The 19,598-nt window shown below is 42.0% G+C and overlaps 2 protein-coding genes across 2 annotated transcripts in view; both read right to left on the bottom strand.

The window, feature by feature from the left end:
- STAMBP (STAM binding protein) overlaps window positions 1-7,083 on the bottom strand; it is a 37,616-nt gene extending 30,533 nt beyond the window's left edge. The window contains exon 1 of the mRNA XM_047854532.1: window positions 6,923-7,083. Coding sequence (XP_047710488.1) covers window positions 6,923-7,000 — 78 coding nt within the window. The 5' untranslated portion in view covers window positions 7,001-7,083. The remainder of the gene's footprint in view (window positions 1-6,922) is intronic.
- An 861-nt stretch (window positions 7,084-7,944) lies between these two features.
- Window positions 7,945-19,598, bottom strand: part of CA3H2orf78 (chromosome A3 C2orf78 homolog) — a 40,164-nt gene continuing 28,510 nt past the window's right edge. Inside the window, exons 4-6 of the mRNA XM_047854531.1 lie at window positions 14,580-15,945; window positions 10,823-11,584; window positions 7,945-9,968 (exon numbers count right to left, since the gene is read on the bottom strand). Coding sequence (XP_047710487.1) covers window positions 8,050-9,968; window positions 10,823-11,584; window positions 14,580-14,676 — 2,778 coding nt within the window. The 5' untranslated portion in view covers window positions 14,677-15,945 and the 3' untranslated portion in view covers window positions 7,945-8,049. The remainder of the gene's footprint in view (window positions 9,969-10,822; window positions 11,585-14,579; window positions 15,946-19,598) is intronic.

Raw genomic sequence — 19,598 nt, 5'->3', positions numbered from 1 at the left:
ACTACAACTTTGAATGGGAGATTAAAAATCGCATGCCCCTATGTTTATACTCTGAAAAGTATCCATTCAGTCAATCAACTAATATCTATTGTGTACTCACTATGTGCCAAACATTGCTCAAGGCCTTGGACATATATCAGTGAATAAAGCAGACAAAAAACAGAAATCAATGCCCTCAAAGATCTTACATGTTAGTGATAGGTGAGGGAGTGATGGATTATAAACAATGATCATGACAAACAAGTAAATTACATTGTATGTTAGAAGATTCTACGCGCTATGGGAGAAAATGGAACAGACGGAAGGAAAAGAGAAGCACAGGGAGGCAGTTGCGATTCAAATGGTGTAGTCAGGAAAACCCTTATTGAAAAATTTTGAGTGAAGACTTGGAGGTTAAGAAAAGCATTCCAGGCAAGAAAGAGCAAGTGCAAAGGCCCTGGGCCAGGAGCTTGCTGGTGTACATAAGGAACAGTGAGGCCTCGGAGTGACTGGAGTGGAGATGAGCAAAAGGTGCCACAGCAGTAGGTCCTGTAGGATAGGAGTCAGAAAACTATGTTGTGACTCGTCTTTGTAAATGAAGTTTTATTGGGACACAGCCATGCCCATTTGCTCACATATTTTCTGTGGCTGCTCTCCTGCTACAACCGCAAAGTTGAGTAACTGAGGCAGAGACAATCTGGCCCACAAAGACAAACATTACTGTCTGGCTCTTTATAGAAAATGTTTGCTGACCCCTGATGTAGGTTGGATCTTATAGGCCATTGTGGGGACATTGGGTCTGACTCTGAGAAAAATGGGAAGCCATGAGAGTGCTGTCACAGAAGGAAGACAAGATCTGACTTATGTTTTGAAAGGATCATTAAGGTGACTGTGTTGACAAATTTTAGAGAGGCAAGGGTGGTAGCTGAGAAGCCAGTACGGACTGTGTTCATAAGGTATGCTGGGATGCCCCCAGGATGCCACAGCAAATTCATCAGGGTGTAGCGGGATTTTCTAGATTTTTGAAGGGTTCACAGCAATACTTGACATCTGTCAGACACCATGTGAGCTTCCAGCTAGTGGGTGGTTCACAGTTTCAACATTAGGTCATGCTATTTTCCTTTCAGTGCTGTCATATCTTTCTGCAGCTGGGTTTTCGGCAGTACCTGTAACAAAAAGCCAGTACTCTTCGAAAATCAATGTGGAGCGGGAGATGAGGCTGGCAGTGTTCGACTTAACTCCGAGGTTTGAGATGTTGTGCAGTGCCCAACAGTGACGCACCCTCCATCAGCAAGTAAATGTGCTTATTTAAGAGTGAAATTAGAATATCTTTCTTTTCTCCTACAGCTATTATTTTTCAGACGTCTAGTCGGTTGTTGGAGCATCGTCTTATTGTACACTGTGCTGTGTTACTGGAGCATTTTTCCTGTGGCTGCTCTAATGAATCGCCACAACCCGGTGCCTCGTAAAGCAGAAATTAATTTTTTCACAGTTTTGGAGGTCGGAAGTCTGAAACAAGTGTCACTGGGACAAAATTAAGGTGTAAGCAGGGCTACACTCCTTCCAGAGGCTCTTGGGGAAAACTTCATTCCTTGCCTCTTGCAGCTTCTTGTGGCTGTTGGCTGTCACACTCCAATCTTTGCATCCATGGTCACCTTGCTTTCTCCTCTGCTATCTGTATCAAATCTCCTTCTGCCTCAATCTTCTCAGGACACACGTGAAGGACACCTGGCCGACTCAGTCGGTGGAGTATGCATCTCTTAAACTCAAGAGTCGTGAATTTGAGCCCCACATTGGGCATAGACATCATACATATATAAATGCACATATGCGATTGCATTTAGGATTCACCTTGCTAAGTTGGGATAACCTCTCCATGTCAAGATCCTTTTTAAAAAATGTTTCTTTTTGAGAGAGCAAGAGAGAGAGCATGTGCGAGGCAGAGGAGAGGCAGAGAGAGGGAGACAGAAGATCTGAAGTGGGCTCCGCACCGACAGCAGAGAGCCCGATGTGGGGCTTGAACTCAGGAACCGCTAAGCCCAGGCGTCCTTCAAGATCCTTAATTACTCACATACACAAAGATCTTTTTTTCTAAATGAGGTGGTGATATTAACAGGTTTCAGGGATTATGACCTGATCAGCTTGGGTGGCCATTATCTAGCCTACTACAGGCATAAATCCTTACTACCTTTTTGGTACCTAACTACTTAATAAATGGGACTGTTAAGTATTTCTTTGAGCCTATAGGTGAGACACCAAGGGCTCTGTGAATATATGAAGTTTGAGAACCTCTGAATTAGGAGGCTCTGCCAATAATCCAGACAGGGAATGATGGGGGCTTGGACTTGAGTGGCAATGGAGAAAAGCGGTTGGAAGTAGACAAGTTCTAGATACAATTTGAAGGTAAGACAGATGGAGTGTGGAAACAAAAATGATGAAGAAAGCAGTGCATGGACCAGAATTTTTGCTGGGGACGAGTGCAGACTGGTGGTTCCATTTTGTACATGTTTAGAGAAGTAATACAAAAAGAAAGAAAAAAGGGAAGGAAAATACGTGCATTCCCAACTAGGGCCTGCCGCCAGACCCTCCACCTGCTTACTCTACTCTCATGGTGGTCAAATGTCCCTCCACCCATGTTTTGACTTCTAATTCCAAACATGGACTGAGCAAATACAGACATGAGGTTCCATGTTAGAGGAGACTTAGAAAGCCTTGTCCGAGCCAGAATCCTAAAGAGGATAGGGCAAATTGGGCTCTCCTTTGAGGAGCTGAAAATTACAGAACCCCCAAATTAAAAATTTATGCCAAATGATGGAGTGGAATTTCAGAAAGACGAGGCAGCAGCGTAGTTTTTGAATCTCCCCAAAGGCTTTCATGGAAATAGATCAAAACCAAAGGCCCACTGGTAGCATTTACCATGAAATTAGAAACTCCCCAAAACAAGAGGGTGGGTGTAACATAAGCCCTAACAGTTGCTTTTTTCCTTTTTTGTAATGCCTGACTTAAGCTTTGATTGCCAGTTCATTTCAAAGAGGCATCCACTTCAAAGACAGCTACCCCAGTAAACACAGTGCTAGCCACACATGGGATAAATAGCCGGGCCACTTTCCCCCAACTGAGGCTTCTTTGACGTAGAAATCTCGGTCAATTTCAATAACTGACCTTTGAGGCCACTTGTCTTTTCTTTCTCCCTGTGTTTTAAATCCCCACTCCCATGTTTTCTGTTTTGTTTAAGGAGGCTTCACACTTAGTATGGAGTCCAACCCAGGGCTTGAACTCATGGCCCTAAGATCAAAACCTGAGCTGAGATCAAGAGTCAGACGCTTGACTGACTGAACCACCCAGGCACCCCATTTTTTAAGTAGGCTTCATGCCTGTCCACTCCTATTTTAAATTCACCACTAAGGACTGAGCCCTTGAAACCCCAGGCCCCCACCCTTGATCCTGGTCCTGATTTGAACCCCTGGTCCCAGTGCTCTGTCTCTGAGACCTCACTGTGTGGCCCCAGGTGTACTGTGTAAGGAATAAACTTCTATTTTTTCAAACATTCCTGGTGGTTGCTGCTAAAGGACATCTTGAAATCATAGTAAGAACCAGAGGACTGGTTCAACCACATTGGTTACTGACAGGCTGAGACCCACACACAACAGTGGGGAAGAGTACCATCAAGAGTCACAGACTTGCCCGCTTCTGGTGTCTGCACCAGAGGCAGTTGCAGACTGGAGGAAGCATCTGATGGCCTTGAGGGCAGGAAGATTTCAACCTGCCAGCAGGTACTCACTCGCAATTTGAGAACAGCAGCTGAGACCTGGTGGTGCAGTCCTGTCCACCCACAAAGTGAGGAAGTACAAGGAGCCCCAGAGGGGGTCTAAAGGACTGGGGGTGCTCTTGCCCCGCCCCACCTCTGTCTTGAAACGGAGCAGCTTGAGCTCCCTTCCAGATGTGACCCACCCAGAGGAGAAACTTCTCACAGCAACAACAGACACAAAGAGAAATGTCTTTATAAAAGTCTGGAGAAGGGAACAGAGCCAGGAAACCTCAGAAAGAAGCCATCCATTTTTGAACGCTACGTTTGGAGAAAACAAAAAACAAAAAACAAATTCTGTGAAGTTAGGAAAGTGATCCTCAACCACAACTCCTTTTCAAAGTGCATTAATACTGATTTCACTTAAAAAGTGGATAACAGAAATGAGATTGAGATCAAGTCCTACACAATAGAATGGGGGGGGTCTCCACATGTGGGGCAACAAGCAGGTGGAAGCCAGTGGCACTGGAGGTGAAAGGATTCACCTGAGGCAGAAGAACAAAGGCGATAGAAGTGTATTGAACACATCACAAGGGAGCAGTGAGCAGGACAGCAAAGGAGAGACTGTCTGCAAGGAGACAGTGTGTGGGGGCTGTATTTAAAAGGGGAAGGTGAGGAGGTGTGGAGACATACGGAACTTTTCCTTTTTGCTAACTGTGCTTGGTTGTAAGTAGCCCACATGTTGGTTAGGGCCTATGGATATTTTGATGTGGGTCACCTGATGGGCCAGTCTGTATTCGGCCCAGGGGTTGGAGGTCACTGTGGGCCCTTTTGTCTCTATTTCTCCAGGTGGTCACTGTGGGTCCTTTCTACATTTCATCACTCAAGCCTGTTGTCTAAAAGCGGCCTCTAAAGGTAGCATAAGAAAATGAGCAGAATAGCATCCCTTCAGAAAATGAAAGCAAATCCAAAAAGACAGGACCACAAAACAGATCAAAATTGGAACATGCTATTTCAAAACAAGCTAAAAGATGGGGTGCCTGGGTGGCTCAGTCAGTTAAGTGTCTGACTTCAGTTCAGGTCATGATCTTGCAGTTCACGGATTCGAGCCCCACGCCGGGCTCTGTGCTGACAGCTCAGAGACTGGAGCCTGCTTCAGATTATGTCTCCCTCTCTGTTTCTCTCTACTCCTTCCCCACTCACGCTGTCTTTCTCTGTCTCAAAAATAAACATTGAAAAAAATTCACAACAAGCTAAAAGATATTAGAAGGAACAACATAAAAGATGAAAGAATGTGGAGTGAGGGAGGGAAGGAGAGGGAAGTTATTATCTAATAGCTCCAGAGTTTCTGTCTGGGGTGATGAAAAAGCTCTGGAAATGGTATTTGGTTTTTGTTTGATATATTTCCATGAGACGGCTGGGGACATCCAAAAACTATACTGCTGCTTCCATCTTTCTCGAGTCCTGTTCAATTTTTTGACATAATTATTTTAAATGTGGTTGGTGGTGATGGTTTCACCTCATCATGGATGTGCTTAATGCCACTGAATTGTGTACTTAAAAATAGCTAAATTGTGTACTAAAAAATGGGAAATTTTGTGTTGTGTACATTTTACCATAATAAAAAAAAGATGAAAGACCAACATAAATCAGAATTAGGAGGGATAATAGAGCTCAGGACAGAATTAAAAATAAAAGAGGGGCGCCTGGGTGGCGCAGTCAGTTAAGCGTCCGACTTCAGCCAGGTCACGATCTCGCGGTCCGTGAGTTCGAGCCCTGCGTCAGGCTCTGAGCTGATGGCTCAGAGCCTGGAGCCTGTTTCCGATTCTGTGTCTCCCTCTCTCTCTGCCCCTCCCCCGTTCATGCTCTGTCTCTCTCTGTCCCAAAAATAAATAAACGTTGGGGAAAAAAAATTTTAAAAAAAATAAAAAAATAAAAGAAAAAAATCAGAAATAAAGACTTAAGTTAAAAATAATACAAGAGTAAATGAACATAATGGATAATTCCTTAAGAGAAACAAATAAGAAAAGTGGGAAACTTTTAAAGATGAAAAAGAAGATAAAAAGAATTCCAGAGAAATAGCAAATATAAAAGGTAGGCAAAAAAGTCAGGACAACTCTGAAGAGAGTAATACAAATACATACAAGAAGTTAGTATGCTCTAAAAGTGACATTCGAAATCAGTGGGGCAAATTAGTCAATACATTGTGATACATTCCTGTTGAGACAAATGGTTTCTCTAGAAGGATGCACATACAGTGTGGCAAAAGTAGATGTCTCTAAGGGGGCAGGGAAATGGGCAGCTGGGTATTTCCACTGAATACCTTTTGTACCTTGTTCTGTCATGTGACTTTATTACCTCTGAATTCTGACTGCCTGAGTTCAAACCCCAACACCCCCAATTGCTAGCTCTTAATCTTGGGCAAACTTTTGACACTCTCCAAGCCTATGTCATTATCTGTGAAGTGAAGTGAAGAAACTCAATAAATGTAAAATACTAGCAGAAACAACCCAAATCTCCACCAACTGATGAGTGGATACACAAATGTTGCAGAGTCATGCAATAGAATATTATAGTCATAAAATCAATGAAGTGGACACACTAGGACATGGATAAACTTTGAAAACATAATGCTAATTACAGAAGTCAGACGCAAAGGGCACATATTGTACTATTTCACACCTATGAAATGTCCAGAGAAGGCAAATTCAGAGAGACAGAAAGATTAGTGGTTGCCAGTTGCCAGTGGAGGGGGGGAGAGAATGAGAAGTGACTGCTAATGGTCCAGGGGGGTTCTTTTTGGGGTGATGAAAATGTTATGGGTTAGATAATGGTGATGGTTGTACATGCTTGTAAATGTTCTAATGACACTGAATTTATAGTTTCAAAGGGTGAATTGTATGGTATGTTAATTATATCTCAATACAAGATAATTTTTAAAAAGCAAATTACCAAAAAAAAAAAAAAAAAAAGCAGATTGCCAATTTTTCCATGGTGATTTTCCGTTGTCCCCATCCCTCCCCTCCCCCCACTCCATTCCCTTTCCTGCCCCACCCCCTCCACGCCCTCACTCTCTCTACCCCCCAATTCTTTCTAGCTGTCCCACCAAGTCCTAAGGAGCACCTCTAGACCTTTGACACCTGCGTGCTACAGCCGTTGGAGCGCTACTGAGTTCCCACATGTGCCCACCGCTCTTACCTTGTGGGAATGGACCCCTCCAGTGGATTTTCCTCCTGCGCTTCGGTTGGTCAGTTTTAGAGAAAGGGGCACGCACATCGGCGTCGATGGAGGACGACCTGGCAGGCCCCGCTGGTTAACGTTTAAGTCCCTCCGGAAGTTTGATCTCGACCACCATGTGACTTCCGGATGCTCTGATCTGAAAGCCAGGTTGGCCATCTGCTGGCGCTTGCTAATACTGAAGGCTTTGGAGGCATATATAAGCCTCCAATCGAAGCCTCGTTCCTCTGCCCGCAGTGTGACCTAAGCCCATTGCTGAATCTCACTAGTAAAGTGGCACAGTGATACTAGCGTTGCATGTCGTTGTGTTGGTTAACTGAAGTAATGAGTTCACCGGCCTGGTGCCTAGGTGTTTAATAAACAGTGATTTGTATCCAGGCCCTGTTCTCGGCGTGCCTCGGCTTCTCGGCGGGCCTCCTGCTACAGCAGTTGGCTTGGCTAGGCTCCAGTGATCAGCTGCCCCCAGGATAAATGTGAGCCCTTGCCATCCATCCAGTAGATGGATGATTTGTACTTACCTTACCCAGCAATAGTCATAGATGGATTGGACAACCCAAACATTTTGGAGGTATGTCTTGAATCTCTTGTCTTCTAAAATACTATAGGGTGGACATGAGATGTAAGGCCAGCCTCCACGAAAGGCTTTACATTTATTCTGGTCAACCTAGACTGACTCATCTCCTGTCATCTCCAATTCTATTTATTCTTTTAACCCTAACCTCAGACCCTGCTTCTGCCATTTCCCCCACTCCTGCTTTTTATAAACCTAGAAAATCTCTCCCCTTTCAGCCTTCGTGGCCTGGACCAAGTTCCTTCCTCTTTTCTTCTTATCCCCTTTCCCTTATTCTCCCATCCAACTTTTGGTTCTTTCTCATGCAGACTTTTATCCCGACCCCCACCAAAGAAAACCCACAGTTAACAGTATCTCAGAACTAAAAAGTCTTCTTTATTTCTCATCTATTAATTATGTTTATTATGTTTTATTAAGTTTTAAAATACATCTGAATAAATAGAGAAATTTATATCTATCTATCTATATATGGATAAATGGCTGGTACCCAGAGTGGTACCAACAAACGTAGCAGCTCTTATATTGCATAGCCATAGTATCGAGCAATTTCCATATCTTTTTCCCTCTCAATGAAAAACTGCACTTTCCCCAAAGAGGTGTATTTGGCTGCATTCTCACGCTCTTGTTGAGCCTGCCGCTTCATGGCCTCTCGCTCTGGCCTCTGTTCTTTTGTGATGGGCTTCGACATTACTGGCTCAGGAACATTGGGTTTTCTCCATGGAATAGGTTGAAAGCAGAAGTCTTGGAGTAGAAATTGATTGTGAGGTTTGGGTGGGGACTGGAGTTTGGTCACAGCAGTAGGAATGGGTTCCTGCTGGAGAGAGGTGCAGGATGACGTTTTGTAGGGTGCAGGTCTGGATGCAGCAGAGTGAGGGACACTAGGCCGGGTAGGGTTGGTCAAACCTGGTCGGGTTGGATTGGTTGAAACTGGCCGAGCTGGTCTGGCAGGACCTGTCAAGGAGACAGGGGTTGGCCGGGATGAATTGACTGCAATAGGTTGAGCTGAGCTAGTGGACCCTGGCCGGGCAGGGTAAGCCATAGCAGACCGACGTGAGGCCAGAGAGTGTGGCCTCCGAAGAACAGGTCGAGCTTGAGGCTTCTCCAAGGTTGGAAAAGGCAAAGGCACCAACTTGACCTTCCCAGGAGGTGGCAGCTCATACTGGGATGGAGATGGACACTCTGTGTCAGCACCACTGTCTTGTTTCTGGACTTTGACTTTATTTTTTTCAGGACCTTTACCCTCACGTGGGGTGTCCAGCCATCGTTTGATAACTGGGGATGGCTGGGCAACTTTAGGGTTGCTGGAGTTTCCCAGGGCCCAGGAGGAAGAGAGTCTGATTTTCTTATCACTCTTTTTCCCCAGCGCGTGAAAAATCTGTACGGACTCCAACATGTGCATGCCTAGGCAGCTTCGAGGCTTTTTAAAGGTCTCTTGGCTAAGCTCAGGTTGATTTCTCCTCCGCTTCATCTTGGGAATAGTTGGCTTCTCTTCTGCCTTGACTGTGTTTCCTGACTGCTTACTCTCTTCAGCTTTCTTGGGGTTGTTTTCTCTGCTCCTTTTGGTCTTTTCCTGCCCATGGCTCTTAGTTTTGCTGATCCTGCTGGATGCAGCTTTCTGAGATTTTCTGTTGGAATGCTTGGCTGCATTCACATGAGCCCTGTCACTATCTCCAGCATTGCAAATAACCACTTCTTCCCCTAACAGGCATCCTGGGTCCTTTGGCTGGATTTTGGTCTTGGGAACACCATTGATAGTCTCAGCAGCTTTGTGTTTATTCTTCCTGGCTTGATCAGAGGACAACTTTATGACACTTGACTTTTCTTGCACTTCATTCAACTTGATGATTCTGGTATCTTTGGCATTGATCACCTTGGGACCTTTGGATTGATCAAGGTCGTTCAAGGAATTAAAGAGCTGGGGAAGATGAATATCCTCCACTAGAGTAGTGATGTCTGCGAAACCACCACTAGATACAATACCATTTTCAAGGGTCCCTTGGTCCTCAAGACTCATGCCATTTTTTCCCAGATCAGTGTTTTCAGAACCAGACTGCTCCTCTTGGCCAAGGGGATCAATGCAGGCCAGGAGCTGGTGAATATCAGGAATTTCTAAAGGAAGTAGTGGAGGATCTTGATTTTCTAATGGGATCTGGTAGGCATCCAGAGGCTTTGAAAGCTTGGTTTTAGTATCACTCAAATTCTTATTCTCAGTTTGTTCCTGGCTTGGAGCTGGAGGCAGTGCCAGCAGATTACTGGAACTCTGGACAGGAGCTATCACTGAGATGTCTCCAAGCTCAGGAGGTGGGTTGCTTTCAAGTACCTGGATATTTCTGTTACTGCAGGACTTGGGGAATTCTGGAGTTTGTGGCAGACAAAATGTCTGACTTGGAGATTGCAATCCCAGGGAAGTCTCCATCCCCAGGGAAGTCTCCATCACTACAAAGAAATCAAGGAAGAAGTCATTCCCTGGTAAGTGAGATGCTCCCCCAGACACCAAGACAGAAATCATGCACCTTCCAGCAATAGGCAAGGCGGTTCTACCAGCTCTTCTTAAGGATCATGGACAGAACCCTGTGCTAGGAGATAGGAGATGACTTCTAGTTCTTACCAGTGATCATTTGATGTCATTGATTCTTGCTTTTCTTTGTATTTTGTACAAAGTTTAAGTAAAATAAGAGGCTAAGGTGGTTTTTAAATTATGAAATGTTTCTACAAAGCCTATAGAATCCTTGCAATTCTCCCCACTTTCCTTAGAGAATAAGAACACTTCACACCATGGACTAGGAGAGGGAATGGAGCTCCTTCTGATAAAATATATAAGGATAGATTCTTTGCCTGCTTGCTTTGGACAGCATCTCGGAACACAAGGTCTTAAATCCTGGTGTAAATTAAGGAAGTGAGGGAAAGTTAAACTGGCACTATCACAATAAGAGTTCCGAAATGCTTTCCAAAGAGACTGAAGCAATAGATCAGGGGAGGGAGTTCATTACAGTGTGGTAGTACAGGAGACTGATCAGCTAGGGCAGTGAAAAGTGTGGTAGCCCTTGTGTATGCACTTGGGGTCCTTGTACCTGTAGCATAGATGGCCATTTCAGTGTCTCACCTTCTCACCCCTATTTAGTGCTCTTATACAGAGTCTGAAAATGGAGAGCACTGAGTGAGGGTAGTGGTTATTAAAGTCTCAGGACTTAAATTCTGCTTCTCTGTGGATTCACTACTACTTGGCTGAAGATTTGACCCTGTTTTTGAATGCCGACCTTAATTCTTTCCCTCTTGCTATTTCTACTCACCTTGAAAACTTGTTTCTGTGATGGGTTGAGCAGATACAGAGTAGTAGATTCCAGAGGTGGAGGCTGGTGGTGGGACATTTGTGGGCTGAACCTCCTTTAGTACCATGACCATTTCTGGTTGGGGGGCAGAGGCCTTACTTCCCATGTATGACACAGAGCCATAGGACTGCAGGTAGGGACCAAGTTCTCCAGACAGTAGAGGTCCCAGCGTGCCTTGATTATAGTAATATACCTGGCTTCCTTCCTGGTAGGGAAGTGATAGGCTGTGTCCCTGATTTGGAATCTGAGATGGTGTTCCCTGAACAAGGCTGGCAGAAAGTGATGGATACAGAGGGACCATGTTATTGGCCTCTGAAGTTTTATCATACTGGGCTACCATAGATATGGAAGAAACAGCCGTGTCCTGGTCAGTGACAGTCACAGTGAAGTCTCCAAGTGAAGATGACTTCTTTTCAGTGCTCCCTGTGCTATCCCACTCAAAAATACCTGGATAGGAAGCAGCTGAAGTAGAGATCTGGCTCTGGGCAGTAACTCCAGACAACATAGTTGTACTGTAATGTTGGTAAAGGTAGGCACTACCCATGAGTGGCTGGAAAGAAGTGCCAGAAGCTGATGGCAGTAGCCATGCCGAACTGACTGCTGGAGCAGAGACTCTGGAGAAGCTGTAGACACTTCCTGCTAGGGAAGCTGCATTGCTCACCACAGGGAGAGAGAGCTGCAGAGAGTTTGGAGTTCCAAGTAAAGATGGATTTTGGAAATTTTCTGTAGGGAACAAGAGGGTTATGAAGAATCAGGGAGATCTCACTATATTTGAGGAAACACATTATCTTAAAGTTGTTGCTACCAAGAAGCCTCTAATACCAATAGTTGCTGAGATACCAAAAATCAAACCATTTAAGATGGTTGTAAGGGCTGAAGTAGCTTGGTAGGTACTCTTCTATATTAACTGCCTGTGCTCCCAACTTGGGCACAGATGTGTGGAAGACCCAGGTGGTGTGCTTCGTACATCATTCCATAAGCAAGAAGCAACCTTCTCCCTGCCCTGTCTTTCCCTTGAGCCTACACCAGCATCCACTCACATACTGTTTCCTAGAAGTGAAGCACTTCCGTCTTCGGAGGTCCTTAGAGAACCTCTGTTCTATATTCTCATTTCACGAGTGAGGAAACTGAGGCCAGGGAGGTCAGACTGACTTGTTCAAGTTCTCCCATTATGTTAGGTCTCATTACCAGGTTATAAAAACTAATAATCGTGACATCCTTGCCAGGACCCTACTCTGAGCATTATGCTGCCAGAAACCAGGAGAAATACAATGAATGTAGATTCCTCCCCCATTAGAAACTGATACAGCTATTACCATTGTAATCTTCAGGGTCTTGTTTTGCTTGTGCAGTTCGCTTACAGCTCAGTCCAGCTGGTAAATTCAAAGGGTCATTCGTGGGGCTCCTGGTTGGCTCAGTCAGAGGAGCATGTGACTCTTGATCTCGGGGTTGTGAGTTTGAGCTCCACGTTGGGTATAGAGATTACTTAAAAATAAAACCTTTTTTTTTTTTAAGGGTCATTCTTCTTAAGCCTGGTTTCTGATCCTACCTCAAAATGACTACCTGAAACTAAGTTTCTCAAAAAGTGCTTTTTGATAGAATCAAGTTATTTAAGCTGTCTCTGTGCTTCAGTTTACTCATCTATAAAGTGGTTGTAATAGTAACAACAACAATGGTAGTAGTAATAATTCGCACATGAATAAAAGTGATACATTACATATGATTTATATGAAGGAAGATATGTTCCGAAAAGACAGAAAAATCATGAAAAACACACATTACAGAACTAAGAAGAAATATATAGATATTAATGAAAACTGGGATATGTAGCAAGCATCAAGGCATAATAAGTTTACTGATATAACAAGTTCTTTATCATACATACAATATTACAGAAGTGAATATTGCCTACCCAATTTTGCTGAATACTACTAAACAAAATGGAGCCCACAACAACAGAAGGTGATTTTGAATGAATTCCTAACCAGGACATACAGACAAGGATAGATCAGTAAAAACTGCATAACAAGCAGCAAATGCCATAAATGTGAATGAATAGGTAGCCACAGCTTTTGTAGACAAGTATTACAATGAAATCTGGTACAAAGCAGAGAGGAAAATAAGTGTAAAGGAATTGTTACTGCATTCAGTCCCATTTTCCCAAATATTACCCAGCAAGTAACAGATACTAAGTCTAATACAAATGTATATTTCAATATAATCATATAACAAAAGGAAGAACATTTAAAAAGCATCATGAAGGTTTTTCTATTTATCTAAAAATATATTTTAATCATCTTCAGCATTCAGGAAAATGTCATCCCCAAAGCCTATAAAAAAATACCATCGCTGAAATCAAACAAACAGACAGACAAAAATGTTTAATGTAAGAAAACCCAAAGGACTCTACAAAATTGTTTTAGATAAATGTGGAATTAGGGATGTGGGCCTTGACTTTTCTTCTTAGGTTGCTGAGATATGAAAACAGATGTGTGCTCCATGTTGGGAAGAAAGTAACTGAGAAGATGAAAGGAAGCCTTGACTTGGAACCTACTTATCACACAAAGGAATTAGTTCTTATGATTCAGTCTAGGAGATACCAATTTTTAGATAAACTGAGTCTTGTTTTTAATAGGCAAAACACCTACATGGCTTAAAAAAGCAGAATGAAATAAAACTGAATATTCGGTTTCCTCCAGCCCCTTAGATAGTCACTTTTATTAATTTCTTGGATAAGAAGCATCATTTCTTTTTTTTTTTTAAGAAGCATCATTTCTAAAGTATATTTCGTAAAATGTTTACATTCAAAACTTTTCAGTGCCATCTGTGTTCAGAGAGGCAATACAAAAAAGCAAGCAAACAACAACTGAGTACGACCTTTCTGTAAGTTGCTTTTCCTGGTGATGCCCAATTCCGGCCTTACTTTCCTTCCTAGTCTCTTAATGTAAGTATTAGCTAAAATCAACTTTGTTTTGCCCTGCTATAAGCAGATTTCATTTTATGCTCTTTCTGCTTTAATTTAAAATCTTTGGTTTCCTTCAATATTCCACCCTAAACTACCTCTTCCCCCACCCTCTCCCCTTGAGAGCTTCTCTATGCTCTTTCTTTTCATTCTTATATTTTCCCCTCCTCCTTGGTTCCTGGTAGCCTGTGCTGAGGGAAACAATCCTAAACTTCCTTACCTTTCAAGACTTGCCTCCCTAGAGCCCACTCTCCTCCATCCTCTTTTCCTGTTTTCCCTTTACACCTACATTAGTTAGAAAACATGTGAATTTGACTTTTTGAGCAGCACTAAATTAAAAATACTAAAGTCAAAATATTAGTGGAGGAACTGTTAACAGATGAAATATCTTGGTAAATATTGCTAGTTTTCTACATAACCTAGGTTTTCTCTCTTTCTGTTGAAACACTCTTCAACAAGCCTCTGATTTCATTTTCTACATGGGTGCCCTTTAAGACTCAGTATTAGAAAAGAAAGGGACCAGAGAGAACAACCAATCTAACATCCTCATATAACAGATGAAGAAAAAACAGGTTTCAGGAGTCAATGACTTGTCCAAAGTCACACAGGTAATAAATGCCAAAGTCAAAACTGAAGTGAGGTCTCCAGAGTTTTAGTTCAATACTTTCTCCCATGATTCTATGCTATTTGAATCTACTACTACATTTAGGGGCAAAAATAAAATCTAATGAAAAACTTTTAAGTTTCTTTCCTTACCAGACATGGTCAGAGAAGAGGAAACATCAACTCCGGATACAAGGGATGAGGAGACGATACTGGAGGATGTCTGAGTGGCTGAAGCCGAAGAGTGCATGTGTCCAGTACGAAGGTCACCGGTCACTGGTCACTGGTCACTGGTCACTTGCGATGATCCAAATTTATTTACAGGTGACTCCATGGAAACCCCAAGATTCCACCAGGTGGTGGGGGTTTGGTGGGAGAATGATGTCACAAAGCAGGCAGTTTAAAGGTACGAGGTAGCCAATAGGGAGGTCAGATTCCCAACAAGAAGACGGGATTGGTGGAAGGAGTGGCAGGAGAACTAAAACAACACCTAAGTGGTACCTAATCCTATAAGACAGATGTGATAGTCTCACTTTCTCTCACATTCTTATCTTAGGGAAATCATCTCAATGTCTCTTAGAGGTGTTCATTAATATAATGAACTAATAGTTATTCATAGTCTATGTATTATATTTTATCATCTGTATTCTACATTTACAATTATATATCCAGTTAACTAACATCCTTAGAAAGGAAAGGCACATCTAGATTGAACAATTAAAGGGGCTCTGAAATAATATTAGTGGATCTGATTAGTAAACTTACTGCAGCTTTTAAGGAGCAAAAGAAGGAATTAAGGAATTCTTTTTGTAACTTGGTTAAAGAGTAGGGTGAAGTTTGTTCAGTGCTTCAGTGAAGTTTGTGGAGAACAATGTGGTGCAAGGCTCGTCTCCTTGAATCCTACCTTCCTTGGACTGGGCTGTGCTGGGCAAGGTTGAATTTAGATCTCTCTTCTCCTCTCCTTCATCATAGGCATTGTTTGTGGGAGGGGTCTTGATCTTGCATTCTTACACTCATGGATGTTACTTCCTGTCAACCTCCAGCAGCAGGAGTCTTTTGTTCAGTGCCTGATGCTTTGCAGAATGAATTCTGCCCGTTAGAAGCAAATACCAGAGAGTTGGAAGACACAGATGATTGCAAATCTTTCCTTTTCCAGCATTTGGTTGCAATTCTTTTGCCCATAATTTGCTCCCTCCATCTCTGGGCCACACAGGCATCCTGCAATCCCATCCAGCTGTTTTATACGTGAGAGGCATTCCGGGCATTCAGGGTACTTTCCCTTTCTCATTCTCACATAAGTGTATCCAGTGTGGCAGTTACCATAGCCTCTTCCCCCCTTGCAAACAGTCACTGTAGAATCTTGGGCCTCTAGGATTCTCTGCCTGCCATGCTTGGGTGCAAGATCAGGCAAAATGAAGAGTACAATAGTTTACAGAAAGAAGAGGACATTCATTGAGAATAGGGAACTTGCAAAGTGAAAGGTTACAGGAAAAAAGAGCCTCGTGTGGATTTTGGGTTTCTGTGAGAAACAAGTTGACACATTTTGGCCTCATTTTATAGTAACAGAACATGCAATTATATACATATAAGTGTAAATCCATACTTATATATTAACATAATATTGACATAACAATGATAATATCAATGCATATATAATATATTGATTATAATATAAATTATATAACATATATTAGTGTTTAATATCTTATATTCGTTAAATAAATATATTTATTTATGCAACTAGATAGTGCAGCATTTGCCATGAATTCTGTACACTAAAAAGAATAATCTTAAATATATTTTTTTGTGTGTTTTTTGTGTTTTGTGTCATATTACCTCATTTATATCATTGATCGGTATGTTCACAGGATATAAGTTGTTTTTAAATGCTCCATTTTTTCTATATTTTTCCCTTGTATTTTTAAGGTATCCAGCATTGTAAGACATATCGCATGTTTTTCTCTTGATGATTCTTTTGAAGCATCATGAACTAATCAACCTGCTGGATTTTGTGGAGACACTTAAAAAGGGTCCATGAGAAAGGCCCTGTGGTGAGTTATACTGTGCCCCCAAGCATAAAGAAGACGTCTGCAGCCAGCTGGAACTGGCCTGGATTACCTCTGTTTTTGTTCCCCGGGTTAGTACTTTTCTTACTAACCACTCTTGTCCCTGTGATGAAGTGAGTTAGTTCTGAGCTGCTAATGCTTTTTATGTGAAGTAAGCTGGTTTGGGGGAGGAAATCTATGGATCAAGTCATTTTCCTCAGTGGTAAGCTTTTAGGAGTGCCCAGATCAGCCTACCTATGGACTTTTCTGGGCCAAAGAGTACCCGTGGCCAAAGAGTAGGAGGTATGTGATAGAAGATGCCAAGAGCCCACAAGAAGATAGCTCACAGGTGGTACCTCCAGAGACAATGTTTCATTTATAGGCCTACTTTTCCTATTATGAGATATGAGTTTGTTCAGTGATGGGGGATGATGCTTATCTGAGAAGAAATTGTGAGGGGTGTTGCAGCATAGAGATATGGCTTAAGCTTATAAATGTTTTTCAGCGTTTTTTTCCTCTAAGACTCATACCTCAAATAGCCTACCTCTATGATATTAGTATATAATGTGAGGCTAACAATATATAGGAAATAATAGGCAAGCCAGACCAGTTTCTCTTTTCTCTATGTTCCTATGGAAATCAAGGGAATCTATAGCTACTGCAGGTTAGGGTGAGTGCTGTAAGGTTGGAGGAAGTGTAGTAACACAAATTGTGGTAGCAGTGAAATATTTACATATTAAAATATCTAGTTCCAACATTCAGTTCTACTTAGGCAGACCCTTAGTTAGGCCTTTCCTGGCTCCCAGCCTCTCTATCTTCTCTCCAGATTTTCAGCCATTTGAGTTAACCTACAGAATCATCTTAATTTCTAAAATGGAGGAGGAATAACCTAAAAAGCTTTAGTCAAACACTCTGGAACTTAGCATCAAGCCCTATCCTGACCTAAAGTCTTATATTTGTGGTTAGAGTATGGTCTTATCCTATAGACCCTCTTCCTGCATTTTGCAGACATTGGGATAAATAGGACTTGTCTTGGTGTAATATATCCAGTCCATCTGCTACTGCTACTGCTCTCCTTTACTTCCCCTTTTGTTACTTTTTGACTGGGTTAAAGACTAGAATCCCTCAAACACCTGAGGTTTGGTACCTGGGGCCCTACCAGATACTAGTAGATTTTGTTAGTGTCAACTACTCAGCTGTTTGGTGTTCCAAATATCCCTTGCTCCTATATTTTCCATTCCAGTATACTACATATCTATTAAGGCATTCTTTTCTTTTCTTTTTTTTCTTTTTTTAGAGACAGCGAGTGGAGGAGAGGGGCAGAAGGAGAGGGAGAGAGAAAGAGAGACAGAGAGAGGGAGAGAGAGAGAGAGAGAGAGAGAGAGAGAGAGAGAGAGAGAGAGAGAATCTTAAGCAGCATCTATGCTCAGCACGGCCTGATGCAGGGCTACATCCCATGACCCTGGGATCATGACTTAAGCCAAAATCAAGAGTCAGATGCTCAACTGACTGAGCCACCCAGGCATCCCAAGGTACTCTTTTGCCTCATGTTGGACCTACTCCCATCCAAAGGCCTACTCTTTTCTGGTTCCCATATTTTCTGGAAATCCTGTTATGCCTACATCTGGATTTTCTTGCGTGAACTATAACTGAGTTTGTGTCTTGTAGCAAATTAGAAGTGCAAGACCAGGGGTGCCTGGGTGGCTCAGTCGGTTGAGCAACTGACTCTTGGTTCTCTTTAGTTCATGATCTGACAGTTCGTGAGTGCAAGCCCCACATTGGGCTTCATGCTGACAGTGCATAGCCTGCTTGGGATTCTCTCTCTCCATATTTCTCTGCCCCTCTCCTGCTCACTCTCTCTGTCTCTCAAAATAAATAAATAAATAAAATTTAAAAATTAAAAAATAAGAAGTGCAAGACCAATATACCTTATGGTTTCTGATAGACTTACGTCACATTTTATATATTCTCATGTCTGTAGATATATGTACCATTCATACTTTTTGGCCACTGAATGCCTGTTGAATATTGTTTTTTTAAAAAATAAATTCCAAAAGAATATTTTATGATTTAGCACCAAATTTGAATGTGTCTATTTGTAAGTTTGCAAATATGCTGTGCTAACTTACACCTTTTCTTTTTCCAAATAGCAATTTGCTAATATTGACCTGTTTTAAATTATGTGTAAGTTTTCCAAATTGTAAATGCTTGTGGATTTAAACTTGGTTAGAATATGACTGTCCCAGAAACGTTAAAGATAGTGATCTTTTTATCCATTCATTTGATCATTTATTCAATAACTCTGACCTTTCTGGCCCTCGGTTTACCCAGTACCAGACTACTAAGTGTATGTAAGACACTTTCACAAGTTAGAAACTAATGAATACAAATAACGAAAAATTAGCTATTATAATTATCTACAGTTTACCTGGAATTAGTACTCTAGTCTGTCTCCATACCTACTGTAGGACACGCTGTCCTTTGCTGTTTAAATTATAGCAGAATTCAGACTTTTTCTAGCAGGTACAGTTCCCTATGCCTGATACTGTGTGGAAATCTTAGACTTGAGCTTCCACTCCTGTCTTTCAGTCTGTTTGTTTGTTGTATTTTCTAAAACCCTACAGACCTAAGGTCAACCTCTAATGTGATACCTGGTGCATGATAAGAACCCAATAAAAGTTTCACTGTGAGTGGGAGTGTAGGTTGATACAATATTTTTGGAGGGTAATGTGGAAGTATCCTTCCAAATTTTAATCCAACATATCATTCATTCCAGAAATTCTACTTCTAGGGATTTAGATATAGTTGTATACATATATAAGGGCATTCATACTGCAGCCTGTTACAGAGGACCAAAAAAAAAAAAAAAAACCCAAAACCTGAAAACAATTATTGGACTGGTTATATAGATTATGGCTCTTAAAATCAATGAAATACTATGCAAAGCAGGCATTAAAAGTAATAGAGTGGATGTATGCATAAACTGACTGGGAAAATCAGTACCCAAGATATACTGTAGGATATGTATACTATACTGCTTTTGTACAAAATGAAAGATATCCATATATTTACAAATAAACGTAAGCAGTTGGAAAATACCTGGAAGAACCACACAAGGAACTGGGGC

Source organism: Prionailurus viverrinus, chromosome A3, assembly GCF_022837055.1.
Source record: "Prionailurus viverrinus isolate Anna chromosome A3, UM_Priviv_1.0, whole genome shotgun sequence".
Classification (NCBI taxonomy): Eukaryota; Metazoa; Chordata; class Mammalia; order Carnivora; family Felidae; genus Prionailurus; species Prionailurus viverrinus.
Note: the sequence above shows the minus strand (reverse complement) of the source record. Positions and strands in the feature narration are given on the sequence as shown.